This window comes from Erinaceus europaeus, chromosome X (genome assembly GCF_950295315.1).
Source record: "Erinaceus europaeus chromosome X, mEriEur2.1, whole genome shotgun sequence".
Lineage (NCBI taxonomy): Eukaryota > Metazoa > Chordata > Mammalia > Eulipotyphla > Erinaceidae > Erinaceus > Erinaceus europaeus.
In genome coordinates, this window is record NC_080185.1 from 81,430,996 (window position 1) to 81,447,879 (window position 16,884).

General features: G+C 38.3%; 1 protein-coding gene across 1 annotated transcript in view; it reads right to left on the bottom strand.

Moving 5' to 3' along the window:
- HEPH (hephaestin) overlaps nucleotides 1–16,884 on the bottom strand; it is a 209,323-nt gene that overhangs the window by 93,562 nt on the left and 98,877 nt on the right. Inside the window, exon 12 of the mRNA XM_007535595.2 lies at nucleotides 5,194–5,407. Within this exon, the coding sequence (XP_007535657.2) occupies nucleotides 5,194–5,407 (214 nt within the window). The remainder of the gene's footprint in view (nucleotides 1–5,193; nucleotides 5,408–16,884) is intronic.

Consider the following 16,884-nt stretch of genomic DNA (forward strand, 5'->3'; position numbering starts at 1 on the left):
AAGGCTAATTTGACAAAAGGACAAAGTACAAGGTGTCAGAAAAGTACTAAAAGTATTAACTGCTTCTGCTGATGGAGGGTAAGGGATATGGAGAGACAAGAAAGACTTTTTAATATGCTATCTTATAGACATATGCTATTTTTATATACATAGAAGCATATAATTGATTTCATTATTTGATATTCTCAATAAGCCAATTAAATAGCTGTGTTCCAAAGGTCCAGTTATCTACATTAATTCTGTCAGTCACAAAAGGCATCAGGGTTTAGCTTTAGTCCTGCTGTTCTTCCACTACCTCTTTTTAATGAAGTTTTTTTTTTCTATTTCTTTTAATCATTTGAGTATTAACGTATTACAGTATAGTTGTTGGCACATGGGCAAAATTTCTCATCTTCCCATCATAGAAGTCTGCAAAACACTCTCATCCCCAAGTTAAGTCCTTTTCCATCATCATGCCCCAGGATGTCAAAATCTACAGCCCCTTTTTTGCCTCTCCTTCACTAGAGTCCTTTGTTTTGATGCAATACATGACAACCACAATAGATTAAACCTGTGAAGTTCATTTTGTTGTTGTTGCCACCAGGGTTATTGTTGGCTCTCAGTGTCTGCATTTGGAATCTACTGCTCCTGGTGACCATTTATTCCCTTATTCCCCCTCCCCTTATTTATTTGATAAACCAGAAAGAAATTTAGAGGCAAGGAGGAGAAAGAGTAACACCAGCAGCACTACCTCATTGCTCATAAGGCTTCAACCCTGCATTTGGGAGCAGGGAAACTGAATAATTTCAGGTGGTAATATGTAAGCTCATCCAGGTGTGCCACCACCTAGCCCAGCCAAACTGTGAAGTTCTTTTAAGTGTATTATATTAACAAGGCCTGAAAAGCAGCTTGCTGTGTAGGGTCCATGTCTTGCCATGTAAAGTCCAAATTCAAGCCCCCAAATAACATGGGAGGTATTATGAAAGCAGAGATTTCACTGTCATGTTGTTTCTGTCTCTTGTCTAAATAAAAAAAAGCCTAAAATCAGTAAGATTGTCCATGCTAGAGAATCTAGTTCCAGAAAACAAAACAAAAAGTACTAAGTCAAAGCCTAGAGAAAATATTTATTTATTTATTTATTTATTTATTTATTATTTACTTTTTGTTAGTGTAGTATTTATTCTAGGGCACAGAGGAAGATAGCAAAAGGCTCTAGCCTTCAACAAACTGCAAAAAGAATATGAATTGGTAAAGCTATCAGGGGAGGGGATGGGATATGGAGATTGGGTGGTGGGAATTGTGTGGAACTCTTATCCTATGGTTTTGTTAATGTCTCCTTTCTTAAATTAAAAAAAGGAACATGAATTGGTAAAAGGTAATGGCATAATGAAAAAAAAACTGAACAATACTGCTAAACTGATATTTTAGACTAATTCTCTCCTTCCTTTTAAATAATGAAATAACCTGGGTTTTAAGGTTGAGAGGTAGCATAGCAGTAGCTAAAGAGACTTGCAAGGAATAGGTTTCAGATGTGTAATTGCCTGCATTAACAATAATGAAAGCTGAGCAGTGCAGACAAACAAAAACCCAAATAAGCAAACAGACAAAAACAACATGTATTTTGGCTGAGTGAAAGACTTTCAAACCAGAGTTCACTTTTAAACTTTAATTTTTTTTAATTGGGGAGATTAATGGTTTATAGTCAACAGTAAATACATGTACTGGTACATGTGTAAAATTTCTCAATTTTCTGCAGAATACTCTACACACTCCAGGTTTTCTTCCATCATTATGCACAAGGGCCTGAACCCCCACATCCAACCCCACCCCCAGAGTACTTTACTTTGTTGTGATACACTAAACCCAGTCCAAGTTCTACTTTGTATTTCACCTTCTGTTATTATTTCTCAGCTTCTGTCTATGAGTGAGATCACCCCATATTTATCCTTATTCTGGCTTATCTCACTTAATACAATTGCTTCAAGGTGCCTTCATCATTCTTAGTAGCTGAGTAGTATTCCACTGTGTATATATACCAGAATTTTCTCAGACACTCATCTGTTGTTGGACACCTGGGTTGCTTCAGGTTTTGACTATTACAAATTTCTCTGCTATGAACATAGGTATACATAGATATTTTTGGATGGGTGTATTTGATTCCTTAGTGTTGGGACTATGTGTAAGCCTGATAGAGCTTAGGGAGAACTATCCCCATCCTTGGATGGAGGTCTGAGAAGATAACCTCATGGTGAGTCTTTCTCAACCGAGGTGAGCAAAAGGGGGGGAACTCAGATTAGTTCTTTCCTTCTTGACTCTCAGGCACACAGAAACCCCAATACTTCCCTCTATTTACTGCAGTCCACATGGGCGCATATTCACTTATTCAAAGTCGCCTTCTGATCACAGAAGAACACACCTTATCACACACTCCTAGCAAATTGATGTCCTAAATTTGCATCAAACCTTGCTTATCTTCTATTTTGCCTTAACTGGCTCAACTCCTCTCCTCCCCTAAAACGCCTTTGGATAATTAAATGCCTGCATCAGGAGACTAATTATCTTGACCTTTATGTATCTGCATCAATTCCTGTCATACCAGCCCCCTACCATAGGGGCAAGCCGACCTTTAAGAAACCTGTAATTTTGTACAGCAAACCATAACAAAAGGACTTTTCAAAGTTAACCCAATTACCAAATAATGTGATGATAACATTAACTATCGATTGTCTTTTTGAACCCTAAGACAGCAGGAACCTCACATCTCCACTATAGAGCCCCCACTTCCCCCAGTCCTGGAACCCTTGGATAGGGCCCACTTTCCCGTATGCATCTCCCAATCCAAACCAAATAATATTGCATCCGCCAATCACAACCTAACCAACGCAACGATTGCCACCTCAACATGCTTCACCTCAGACTGTGTCCAGAGACTTCACGTGTGGAATGACAACCCTTCAGCTTCATTACTCGGGTGAGACCTTTCCTTTTATAGTACACTCTAATTTCATCTCAGGTAGTTCACTTTCTAGCAAAGTCCCATAACCTAGATATACACCAGTTTCTGTGAGAGAGAGCTTATGTGCACATGTATCCATAAACTACTGCAAAATATATACCTGAAAGCAGTAGTACACTAGAGTTTGCAGTGAGTACCTCCCTAACACTTCCTCTCCACTATTCCAAGCTTGGGATCCATGATTGCTCAACAATTTGTTTGGCTTCGTATGTTAACTCTCTTTTCAATCACCAGGTTCCAGATGCCACCAGGGTGCTGGCCAGGCTTCCCTGGATTGAAGACCCCACCAATGTGTCCTGGAGCTCAGCTTCCCCAGAGACACACCTTACTAGGGAAAGCGAGAGGCAGACTGGGAGTATGGACGGACCAGTCAACGCCCATGTTCAGCGGGGAAGCAATTACAGAAGCCAGACCTTCTACCTTCTGCAACCCTCAACGACCCTGGGTCCATGCTCCTAGAGGGCTAGAGAATGGGAAAGCTATCATGGGAGGGGGTGGGTTATGGAGATTGGGTGGTGGGAATTGTGTGGAGTTGTACCCCTCCTACCTTATGTTTTTGTTCATTAATCCTTTCTTAAATAAAAAATTTAAAAAATAAGAAACCTGTAATTTATGACATATTTCAATAATAATTCCCTTTGTTTGATTTTCTATTTAACTCATGTCCACCTTGCTAATAAATGAGTTCTGAGCATGCTGAAGGGCTCCCCGGTGTCTTTACTCTAGAAAGAACCGATCCATGACCTTTCCCCTGGAGATCACCCCTCCAGAGACCCGACACCTTAGCATATTTCCCTAGAAGAGGAATTGCCAATTCATAGGGTAGATCCATTTCTTCTGAGAATATTCCAGACTGTTTTCCACAGGGGCTAAACCAATTTACATTCCCAATAGCAGTGCAGGAGGGAGAACAACCATATACATATATGGCTTTCAGGCAAAGAAGGTGATAAGACTTAGACATAGCCACTGATATACATCCTTCCAATATGTGTGCATCCAAATATAAATATTTAACTGCAAGGAAGACTATGACTAAAACAAAACCATTCCAATGCAATTACATCAAATTAAAAAGCTTCTGCACAGGAAAAAAAAAACTACCAAAGACTCCTTACAGAATGGGAGATTTTTTTACATGCTATACATCAGAAAAACAGCTAATAACCAAATTATAAGATCTCCCTAAATTCAGCACAAAAAAACACCTAGCCCTATCTAAAAATGAGGAGATAATTTGAATAGAATATTCACCAAAAAGAGACCCAAAAGGTCAACAGACAAGTGAAAAAATTTTCTAAGTCATTGATTGTCATAGAAATGCCAATAAAGACAACAATGAGAATGTCATACATCAGAAAGTATTATAATAAGAAATTCTGGAAAGGCTGCAGAATTAAAGGAATCCTCTCACAAAAGCCAAAACTTGAAAGCAACCCGAGTGTCCAACAATAGATGAGTGGTTGAGAAAGTTGTGTTATATATACACAATGGACTACTACTCAGCTATTAGGCATGATAAAGATACCTCTTTCACCTCATCTTGAATAGAGCTTCAAGGAATCATGTTAAGTGAGATAAACCAGAAAGAGAAGGATGAATATGTTATTGCGTCACTCATAGACAGAAGTTGAGAAACAAGAACAGAAAGGGGAAACAAAGTAGAATTTGGGCTGGGCTCAGTATATTTCACCAAAGTATAGGAGTATAGGACTCTGAAGGGGCCGGGGATGTTCAAGTCCTGGTGAATAATGGCCAGGGAGGACCTAGGTTGAGGGTGTGAGAGTTCTGCAGAAAACTGAGAAATCTTACACATGTACCAACAACTGTATTTACCATAAAATGATTAAACTCCTAATAAAATATTTTAAAATTTAACAAAATTATTTATTTATTTATTTATTTATTTATTTATATGAGAGAGTGAGAGAGAGAGAGATCTAGAAAACTGCTCAGCTCTTGAATACAGAGTTGCTGGGGATTAAACCTGGGACCCCAGAGGTTCAGGCATAAAAGTCTTCTGTATAGTCACTATGCTGTCTCACAAGCCCTTAATCTGTTTTTTTGGTCCAGATTTGTAGGCATCATATTGTCATATCTAGATAGATGTCTCATCATCTTAGAGTTATAATATTATCTTTATCTGTAAAATGGTCTATAGTCCCTGAATGTGTGACTCTATTTTTCTGAAAACTTACCTACTCTTTTCAGATTTGTTGTGCCATTCCAGTTCCCAGCTCCTGTCAGGGCAGTAGTCCCACTCCACTTCTTCTGCCATGATATAATAGATTCTTGAAGCTTGGTAGTGTTGATGAGACATGGTTTGGTGGCCAGGACACTGAGAGACATTATAGATTGCCCTCATCCCTGCTTCTCTATGGACACCTTCCTGACAGTAAATCTCAAATATTCCTGAGGAAAGAACAGAGCAAGGCACAATAAGAACACTGCTAAGTTGTTTCTGATATATTCCATACCTCCATTTACTCATACTATAATCAAACTACTTCAATCAGTCACATTCAAGTCATAGTGAATATTTTTAAAAATTCACGAACCAGATGGTGACACATCCGGCTAAATGCATATAGAACCAAGTGCAAAGACTTGCTCAATAATCTCGGTTCAAATCCCTGGCTTCCCACCTGTGGTAGAGACACTTCACAAGCAGCAAAGCAGGTATGCAGGTGTCTATCTTTCCCTCTCACTACTCTCCTTTCTCTCTCAGTTTATCTATGTCCTATCCAATAAAACGGAACAAATGTGGGCGGAGATAGATAGCATAATGGTATGCAAAAAGAGTATCATGCCTGAGATGCCAAAGTCCCAGTTTAATCCCCATAAGCCAGAGCTGAACAGCACTCTGGTTTTAAAAAATTGAATAAATGAATGCTAGGAACAGTGGATTAGTAGTGCAGACACCTAGTCCCAGCAATAACCCTGGAGGCAAAAAAAAAAAATCTATTAGATCATATTCCTCTACATATTACATAAAGATTAGTATAAGCTCATTGAATGTTATAAGGATGAGGATTATGAACTCTGTAATGATGGAATCAAGGTTTAAAAGAAAAATCCCAATAGGATGATGATCCCTCCCTGTTTATCCAGGGATTGTCTTCTTTCATTATTGAAAGTATAAAATCTCTGGATATTCCTCATTTCTGAACAAACTGAGATGGTTGGTCAACATATGTAATATTTCCCAGCTAGAAAGTGATGAGGCATTTATGCCATTAGATAGTTTTTTTTTTAAGATTTTATTTATTTATGAGAAAGATAGGATGAGAGAGAAAGAACCAGACATCACTCTGGCACATGTGCTGCTGGGGGTAGAACTCAGTACTTCATGTTTGAGAGTCCAAAGCTTTACCACTGTGCCACCTTCCGGACCACGCCATTAGTTTAATAATCAAAACGGAAATAAAAATATATTTTAAAAAATAAGAGCTGGGTAGTACTGCACATGGTTAAACACAAATGTTTCAGTATTCAAAAATCCAGGTTCAAGCTCCTGGTCCCCACCTGCATGAGGAAAGTTTAACAGGAGGTGAAGCAAGAATGCAGTTGTCTCCCTCTACCTCTATCTCCCCTTCCTTTTTCGATTTCTCTTTGTCTCTATCAGATAAATTAATAAAAATATTGGAATCAAAATGAATGTGTATGAAGAATATGTATACATTAATTAGCACAGCATATAATAATAATAAATATAATAAATTCTCAGTAAGTGGGAGTCTGGAGGTAGCGCAGTGGGTTAAGCGCATGTGGTGCAAAGTGCAAGGATGGGAGTAAGGATCCTGGTTCGAGCCCCTGGCTCCCCACCTGCAGGGGAGTCACTTCACAGGCAGTGAAGCATGTCTGCAGGTGTCTGTCTTTCTCTCCCCCTCTCTGTCTTCCCCTCCTCTCTCCATTTCTCTCTGTCCTACCCAACAACAACAACAATAACAACAACCATAATAACTATAACAATAAATCAACAAGGGCAACAAAAAAGAAAATAAATAAAATTAAAAACAAAAACAAATAAATTCTCAGTAAGTAAATTAAACTGTTGTAAATATTCCAAACATGGGACTATCCTTTCCTTCTATTAAAAGTTGGCTGAATTAGCTATTAAAAATGAACAAAATTAAATTTAAAAATATTTTGGTGGGCATGTATACCTGGTAGAGCACACAGCACTACCATGATCTGGATTCAAGCCTCAGCTCCTTAACCTCCAGGTCTCTCTCTCTTTCTCTCTCTCTCTGTATCTCTCCCACTCCTCTCAATTACTTTGTCTATCAAATTAAAAAATTGAAGACTAAATAAAAAACTAAAAAGAAGTTTTTGATTATACATTTATTTTTTACTTATTTTGTGAAGTATCTGTGATTTTATTTATTTATTCATTTATTTATTATAATTTAATTAGAGGGTTAGTGCAGGGGGCAAGTTTCACAAGCAAAGAAGCAATGCTACGGGTATCTCTCTTTCTCTCTCTCTCTTTTTTCCTGTCTCCCTCTCTACCTCCCTCATTCCTCTCAATTCTCTTTCCTATGTACAAAATAAATAAAGAAAGAAAGTTCAGTTTGAATATCTAATTTTTTTTAAAAAGCTTTATTCCATACATGAAACCACATTTGTTATAGACTCATGGGAATAATCATAGCTCTTGACAGATCATCATCATAGGTATCTGAATATTATTAATATACATACCTCTCTTACATGTTAACCATAACCAATTTAATTCAGGCACACATAGCTACGGAATATACCAAGTGGAAGAGAACAGATATTTATTATTTTGGGGAGGGGCGTAAAATTGTAAGATAATGGAAAAATAAAAAGAAGTTAGGGGTAGGGAGTCAGCCGGTAGGGCAGCAGGTTAAGCACAGGTGGCGCAAAGTGCAAGGACCAGCATAAGGATCCCAGTTTGAGTCCCAGCTCCCCACCTGCAGTGAAGCAGGTCTGCAGGTGTCTGTCTTTCTCTCTCCCTCTATTTCTTCTCCTCCTCTCTCCATTTATCTCTGTCCTATCCAACAATGATGACATCAATAATAACTACAACAGAAAAACAACAAGGGCAACAAAAGGGAAAATAAATAATAATTTTTAAAAGTTATGGGTAAAAAAGTATAGGTAGATAAGTAGAGAAAGACAGAATGTTCTGCCAGTGGCATACTTGCTAGTACAAGAACCTATGTTCATGTACAAGAACCTATGTTCAAGACTTGGTCCGCACATACATGAGGAAAACTTCAAGAGAAGTGAAGCAGAGCTCCAGGTTTCTTTCTTTTTTCCCTCTCTACCTCTCCCTTCCCTCTCAGTTTCTCTCTGTCATTATAAAAATGATGAATAAGTGGGCTAATGAAATAGTGTGCTGCGGTTCCCGTAATATGGCGGACTGAGAAGCAGCTAGTGGCTTGAGCTCTGACCACATCTTCTGGAAACGATAGGATTTTCTGCCTTTAGTAGGCCAGTCAATAAGGGGGTCAAGTGGTGACACCAAGGAAGTGACTATAACTTAATTTGGGTTAAAAAATAGAGTAGAAAAAAAGGGAATTCTTTTTCTTTTAAATTATTAAGCACACCTCCTACCCCCCACCCCATAACGAGTCCCTGGGAACCAGCTCCTAGCAGGCTCGCCTTCTGAGCTTCTTTCTTTACCAAGATTCCTGTCCCACCAGGGAGTATCATTCATTCTAAGTCTATACCCTTCTGAAACTTCTGGTCTTTTTTCTTTCTAAGTAGCCAACACCCCCACCTCACCCTGCATAGCTAATTAAATAATTAAAATAAATAAATAAATAAACTATCCTTTCACCACTTTTATGACTGTTCTTTTTCTTATCTTTTTCTTTTTTCTCTCTCTCTTTCTTTTTTCTTTCTTTTTCTCATTCTTGTCATCCTTTCTTCCTTAATCCTACAGCTTCCAAAGTCACAGGCCCCAGCCCCCACACCACCAAACAGTGTGCTTTTTTGAGTTCACTGATACACATTTGGGAATTATTTTGGGGTAGAATTCTGACTCAGAGTGGACTCTCACTGCGAGTATCTCTACTCAACTTCCCTTCCTCCTTTAGCTACCCCAAGAATATACAGTGGATAGTAGATTTGCATAACTGTCTATTCTGTCTATTTCAGCTATCCTTGTCTAGTCCTGAGATGTTTTTTTTTTTCTCTTTCTTAACAATCAGCTGCATTTGATCACGAGGTTTGAGGTAATCTGGGACAGGGTTTTTTTTCACCCGGCTCTATTTTATTATTGAAATTATATAAAGGCATATATCTTCCCCCCTTTAAGTTGATCAGAATTAACTCTTAGGGTATCTTTCATTGCTAGGGAAGTGGGCATCTTATCTATTGTGGGGGGAACTTGTCTCGTTACTCCTACCTCCTCTACAGACTCTCCCCTCCTACCTCCTCCTAGATAATTAAAAAAATTAAATTAAATTAAATTAAATTAAAAATGAAGTAATAAAAAACTTTCCTTTCACTGCTCTTTAATTACAGCTTTTTCTTATCTTTTCTCTTTTCTCTCACTTGTCCCTTTTTTATTTTCTTCCATTTTTTTATCTGGTCATACACTTCATCCTTCCTGTTTCTTTGCCTTTCTGAATTTGTGAATTATTTTGGGGAAGAAATCCGACCCAGAGTGGACTCTCTATGTGCGTATCTATGCTCTAGTTCCCTTTCCCCTCTTGTTACCCCTAGAATATACAGTGGATACTGGATTTACATAACTCCCTATTCTTGCTATCCCTTCTTTCTTTTCTCTTTCTTCTTCACTAGGATTTGGTTACTATTTTTTCATGGACTGGAGAAATTTTTTGGCTAATGGGTAGTGATTAAACTGCTTCAATACTTGCTTCAGTTGCTACTGTAATGACTGAGGTTGGTGAGAGCAATTGTCATAAAGGTATTTAATACAGTGTTGCTTGACCTCAAGACACAACAACTGAGGAACAACAGAGCATAAAAAAGAAACACATAAATAAAAAAATGGGTAGATCAAAAACAAATAAAACTGCTACTCCAATGAATGAAGACAAGAGCCCAGAAGAAACTACAAATCAGCCAGACATAACTAGGGATAAGAAAATTATGCAAGCAATAATAAACTTATTAATCACAGAAATGAAAACAACATTGGAGGAAAGGAATCACAGTATTAGGGAAACAACAGTTGAGACCCCAAGGAAAATACCGATTATCTTGAAGCAAATAGAGAACTGAAAGCTGAAATAGCTGTAATGAAGAAAGAAGCTGAGGCAAGGGAAAGCAGACTAACAGAAGCAGAAAACAGAATTAGTCAGACAGAGGATGAGTTAGAAAAAACTAAGAATGAGGTGAAAGAGCTTAAAAATACATTGAGAGACACTGAAAACAACAACAGAGACATATGGGATGATCTCAGAAGAAGTAACATTCGTATAATTGGCCTGCCAGAGGAAGAAAGAGAGGAAGGGGAAGCAAACATTCTAGAGGAAATAATACAAGAAAACTTCCCAGACCTGAATAACAGAAAGGACATCAAGATTCAAGAGGCCCCGAGAGTACCAAACAGAATCAACCCAGACCTGAAGACACCAAGACACATCATAGTCACAATGAGCAGAAGTAAGGATAAAGAAAGGATCCTAAAGGCTGCAAGAGAGAAACAAAAAGTCACATACAAGGGAAAACCCATAAGATTATCTGCAGACTTCTCCACTCAAACTCTAAAAGCCAGAAGGGAGTGGCAAGATATCTATAGAGCAATGAATGAAAAAGGGTTTCAACCAAGGATAATATATCCTGCTAGAGTTTCATTCAAACTAGATGGAGGGATCAAAACCTTCTTAGACAAACAACAGTTAAAGGAGGCAACCATCACCAAACTGGCCCTGAAAGAGGTTCTAAAAGACCTCTTATAAACAAGAACATCACTATAATACTGGCAATATATGAGAGCAAACAAAAAAAATTTAAATAATGGCACTACAATACATTAAATCCATAATATCAATAAATGTCAATGGCTTAAACTCACCCATCAAAAGGCACAGAGTTGGGGGATGGATGAGAAAACATAATCCAACCATATGCTGCTTGCAAGAATCCCATCTGTCACAAGATAAACACAGACTTAAAGTGAAAGGATGGAAAATTATCATACAGGTTAATGGACCACAAAAAAGGGCAGGAACAGCCATTCTCCTCTCAGACACGATAGATTTTAAACTAAATAAAGTAATAAAAGATAGGCAAGGACATTACAAAATGATTAGAGGATCAATCAGCCAAGAAGACTTAACAATTACGAACATCTATGCACCCAATGAGGGACCATCTAAATACTGAAAGAATTTCAAAAATACATCAATAGTAATACAATAATAGTGGGAGACTTCAATACCCACTCTCACACTTAGACAGATCAACAAAGCAGAGAACCAACAAAGATATAAGAGAATTGAATGAAGAGATTGACAGACTATACCTCTTGGACATTTTCAGAGTCCTTCACCCCAAAAAACTGGCATACACCTTCTTTTCAAATCCACATAACACATAATCAAGGATAGACCACATGTTAGGCCAAAGACAGCATCAATATATTCAAGAGCATTGAAATCATCCCAAGTACCTCTCAGACCACAGTGGAGTAAAACTAGCATTTAACAACAAATAGACAATTATTAAAAGTCACAGAATTTGGAAACTAAACAACATACTCCTTAAGAAGCACTGGGTCAGAGAGTCACTCAAGCAGGATATTCAAATGTTCCTGGAAACTAATGAAAATGAAGACACAACCTATCAAAATATTTGGGACACAGCTAAAGCAGTACTGAGAGGAAAACTTATAGCCATACAATCACATATTAAACACCAAGAAGCAGCTCTAAATGAACGACCTTACTGCACACCTCAAGGACTTAGAGGAAGAGGAACAAAGGAACCCTAAAGCATCCAGAAGGACAGAAATCACTAAAGATAGAGCAGAAATAGACAACATCAAAAAAAAAAGAACCATACAAAAGATCAATGAAGCCAAATGTTGGTTCTTTGAAAGATTACACAAAATTGACAAACCCCTAGCCAGACTCACCAAACAAAAAAGAGAGAAGACTCAAATTATTAGAATTGTAAACGATGGAGGAGATATCACAACTGACACCACAGAAATCCAGAGAATCCTGTGAAACTTCTATAAAGAACTATACGCCACCAAGCTAGAGAATCTGGAAGAAATGGAACAATTCCTAGAAGCATATCCCCTTCCAAAAATGAACCAAGAAAAACTACAAAATCTAAATGCACCAATCACAGACAAAGAAGTTGAAACCATTATTACGAATCTCCACAACAACAAAAGTCCTGGACCAGATAGCTTCACAAATGAATTCTACAAAGCTTTCAGGAAACAGTGAGTACCCATACTTCTTAAGATTTTCCATAAGATTGAAGAAAAAGGAATACTCCCTTCCACGTTCTATGAAGCCAACATCACCCTGATACCAAAAGCTGATAGGGACAGATCAAAAAATGAAAACTACAGACCAATATCTCTGATGAACATAGATGCCAAAATATTAAACAAGATCTTGTCCAACCGGATACATCAACATATCAAAAAGATTGTTCATTACAACCAAGTGGGATTCAACCCAGGAATGCAAGGCTGGTTCAACATCCATAAGTCAGTCAATGTTATTCACCACATCAAAAAAGCAAAGCCAAAACCCACATGACTGTCTCAATAGATGCAGAGAAAGCCTTTGACAAAATCCAACACTGATTCATGCTCAAAACTGTCCAAAAATAAGAATAGATGGGATATTCCTCAAGATAGTGGAGTCTATATCTAGCAAACATACAGAAAACATCATACTCAATGGACAGAAGCTGAAAGCATTCCCCCTCAGATCGGGGACTAGACAGGGCTGTCCATTGTCACCATTACTCTTCAACATAGTATTGGAAGTTCTTGCCATAGCAATCAGGCAAGAGAAGGAAATCAAAGGAATACAGATTGGAAGGGAGAAAGTCAAGCTCTCACTATTTGCAGATGATATGATAGTGTAAATTGAAAAACCTAAAAATCCAGCAGAAAACTAATGGAAATTATTAGGCAATATAGCAAGGTATCAGGCTACAAAATCAATGTACAGAAATCAGTGGCATTTGTTTATGCAAACACTAAATCTGAAGAAGAAGACATCCAGAAATCACTCCCATTTACGGTTTCAGCAAAATCAATCAAATACCTAGGAATAAAGTTGACCAAAGAAGTGAAAGACTTGTATGCTGAAAACTATGAGTTGCTACTCAAGGAAATAGAAACTGATACCAAGAAATGGAAAGATATCCCATGCTCATGGATTGGAAGAATAAATATCATCAAAATGAATATTCTCCCCAGAGCCATATACAAATTTAATGCAATACCCATCAAAGTTCCACCAGGCTTCTTTAAGAGAATAGAACAAACACTACAATCATTTATCTGGAACCTGAAAACACCTAGAATTGCCAAAACCATCTTGAGGAAAAGAAACAGAAATGGAGGCATCACACTCCCAGACCTTAAACTATATTATCAAGCCATCATCATCAAAACAGCATGGTACTGGAACAAAAACAGGCACACAGACCAGTGGAACAGAATTTAAAGCCTAGAAATAAATCCCCACACCTATGGACATCTAATATTTGATAAGGGGGCCCAAAGGATTAAATGAAAAAAGGAGGCTCTCTTCAATAAATGTTGCTGGGGAAACTGGGTTGAAACATGCAGAAGAATGAAATTGAACCACTTTATCTCACCAGAAACAAAAATCAACTCCAAATGGATCAAATACCTAGATGTCAGAACAGAAACAATCAAATACTTAGAGGAAAACATTGGTAAAACACTTTCCCACCTAAACCTCAAGGACATCTTTGATGAATCAAACCCAATTGCAAGGGAGACTAAAGCAGAAACAAACCAATGGGACTTCATCAAATTGAAAAGCTTCTGCACATCCAAAGAAACTATTAAACAAAGAAAGAGACCCCTCACAGATTTGGAGAAGATCTTCACATGCCATACATTAGACAAGAAACTAATCACCAAAATATATAAAGAGCTCAGCAAACTTAGCACCAAAAAAACCAAATGACCGCATCCACAAATGGGCAGAGGATATGAACAAAACATTCACTACAGAGGAGATCCAAAAGGCTAACAAACACATGAAAAACTGCTCTAGGTCACTGATTGTCAGAGAAATGCAAATTAAGACAGCACTAAGATACCACCTCACTCCTGTAAGAATGGCATACATCAAAAAGGACAGCAGCCACAAATGCTGGAGAGGATGTGGGGACAGAGGAACCCTTTAACATTGCTGGTGGGAATGTAAATTGGTACAGCCTCTGTGGAGAGCAGCCTGGAAAACTCTCAGAAGGCTAGACATGGACCTTCCATATGATCCAGTAATTCCTCTCCTGGGGTTATACCCCAAGGACTCCATAACACCCAACCAAAAAGAGGTGTGTACTCCTATGTTCATAGCAGCACAATTCATAATAGCTAAAACCTGGAAGCAACCCAGGTGCCCAACAACAGATAAGTGGCTGAGAAAGCTGTGGTATATAAACACAATGGAATACTATGCAGCTATCAAGAACAATGAACCCACCTTCTCTGACCCATCTTGGACAGAGCTAGAAGGAATTATGTTAAGTGAGCTATGTCAGAAAGATAAAGATGAGTATGGGATGATCCCACTCATCAACAGAAGTTGAGTAAGAAGATCTGAAAGGGAAACTAAAAGCAGAACCCGACTAAATTGTAAGTAGGGCACCAAAGTAAAAACCCTGTGGTGAGGGGTAGACATGCAGCTTCCTGGGCCAGTGGGGGGTGGGAGTGGGTGGGAGGGATGGGTCACAGTCTTTTAGTGGTGGGAATGGTGTTTATGTACACTCCTAGCAAAATGTAGACATATAAATCACTAGTTCATTAGTATGAGAGGGGGAAAATCAATTGTATATCTCAAAGTTTTCCAAAACACAAACTGAATCTTTTTAATATATAGGCTGTGTAATTGACATGCAGATTCTCTCAATAGCCTAGACCAAGTAGATCAGAAGCTTCCAATACCACAGCTATATACAAGATACTGGGTACTATACAGCAAACCCTAACAAAAGGACTTTTCAAAGTTAACCCAATTACCAAATAATGTGATGATAACATTAACTATTGATTGTCTTTTTGAACCCGAGGACAGCAGGAACCTCACATCTCTACTATAGAGCCTCTACTTCCCCCAGTCCTGGAACCATTGGATAGTGCCCACTTTCCCATATGCCTCTCCCAATCCATATCAAATAATATTGTATCTGCTGTTCACAACCTAACCAACACGATTGCCACCTCAACATGCTTCACTTCAGACTGTGTCCAGAGACTTCACATGTGGAATGACAACCCTTCAACTTAATTACTCGGGTGAGACCTTTCCTTTCATAGTATACTCTAATTCCATCTCAGGTGGTTCACTTTCTAACAAAGTCCCAAAACCTAGATATACACCAGTTTCTATGAGAGAGAGCATATGTTCACACGTATCCATAAACTACTGCAAAATATATACCTGAAAGCAGAAGTACACTAGAGTTTGAAGTGAGTACCCCCCTAACACTTCCTCTCCACTATTCCAAGCTTTCGGTCCATGATTGCTCAACAATTTGTTTGGCTTCGTATGTTAACTCTCTTTTCAGTCATCAGGTTCCAGATGTCATCTGGATGCTGGCCAGGCTTCCCTAGACTGAAGACCCCGCCAATGTGTCCTGGATCTCCGCTTCCCCAGAGACCCACCCTACTAGGGAAAGAAAGAGGCAGACTGGGAGTATGGACCGACCAGTCAATGCCCATGTTCAGCGGGGAAGCAATTACAGAAGCCAGACCTTCTACCTTCTGCAACCCACAATGACCCTGGGTCCATGCTCCCAGAGGGATAGAGAATGGGAAAGCTATCAGGGGAGGGGGTGTGAAGTGGAGATTGGGTGTTGGGAATGGTGTGGAATTGTACCCCTCCTACCTTATGGTTTTGTTAATTAATCTCTTCTTAAATAAAAAATAAAAAAATAAAAAAAAATTAAAAAATACACACACACACAAAAAAAAGAAAAAAAAAACACTAATCTAGTCATGGGCCCTTTGGAATAGAACTAAGATAGGCCTACTAGCTATCTACAAAACGGAGACCCCCCCAAACTCTTTACCTGCACTATTCCAGCCTTTAGGTTCATGATTAATCAACAATTTGTATGGTTTCATATGTTAACTCTTCTTTCAGCTACCAAGTTCCAGATATTACAATGATTCGAACCAGACTTCCCTTGGCAGAAGACCTCACCTGGAGCCCCACTTCCCTGGAGTCCCAGCCCTCCAGGGAAAGGAAAGTCAGGCTGCTAGTATGGATCAACCTGTCAATGCCCAGTGGAAGCACTTACAGAAGACAGACCTTCCACCTTCTGCACCCCATAATATTCCTGGACCATGCTCCCAGAGGGATAAAGTATAGGAAAGTTGTCAGGAGAGGGGATGGGATAGGGAGTTTTGGTGGTGGGAATTGTGTGGAGTTGTACCCCTCTTATCCTATGGTTTTTGTCAGTGTTTCCTTTTATATATATAATATATTTATATAATATATAATATATTATATAATATATATGTATATGATATGTATTTATATAATATATATTTATATAATATATAACATATATTTATATAATATATATAACATATAATATATTTATATATATTATATAATAAAATTATATATAGCTTATGCACAGCAAAACACACCACAGCCCAAATAAAGAGACCCCTTACATATTGGGAGAAATTCTTTACATGCCAT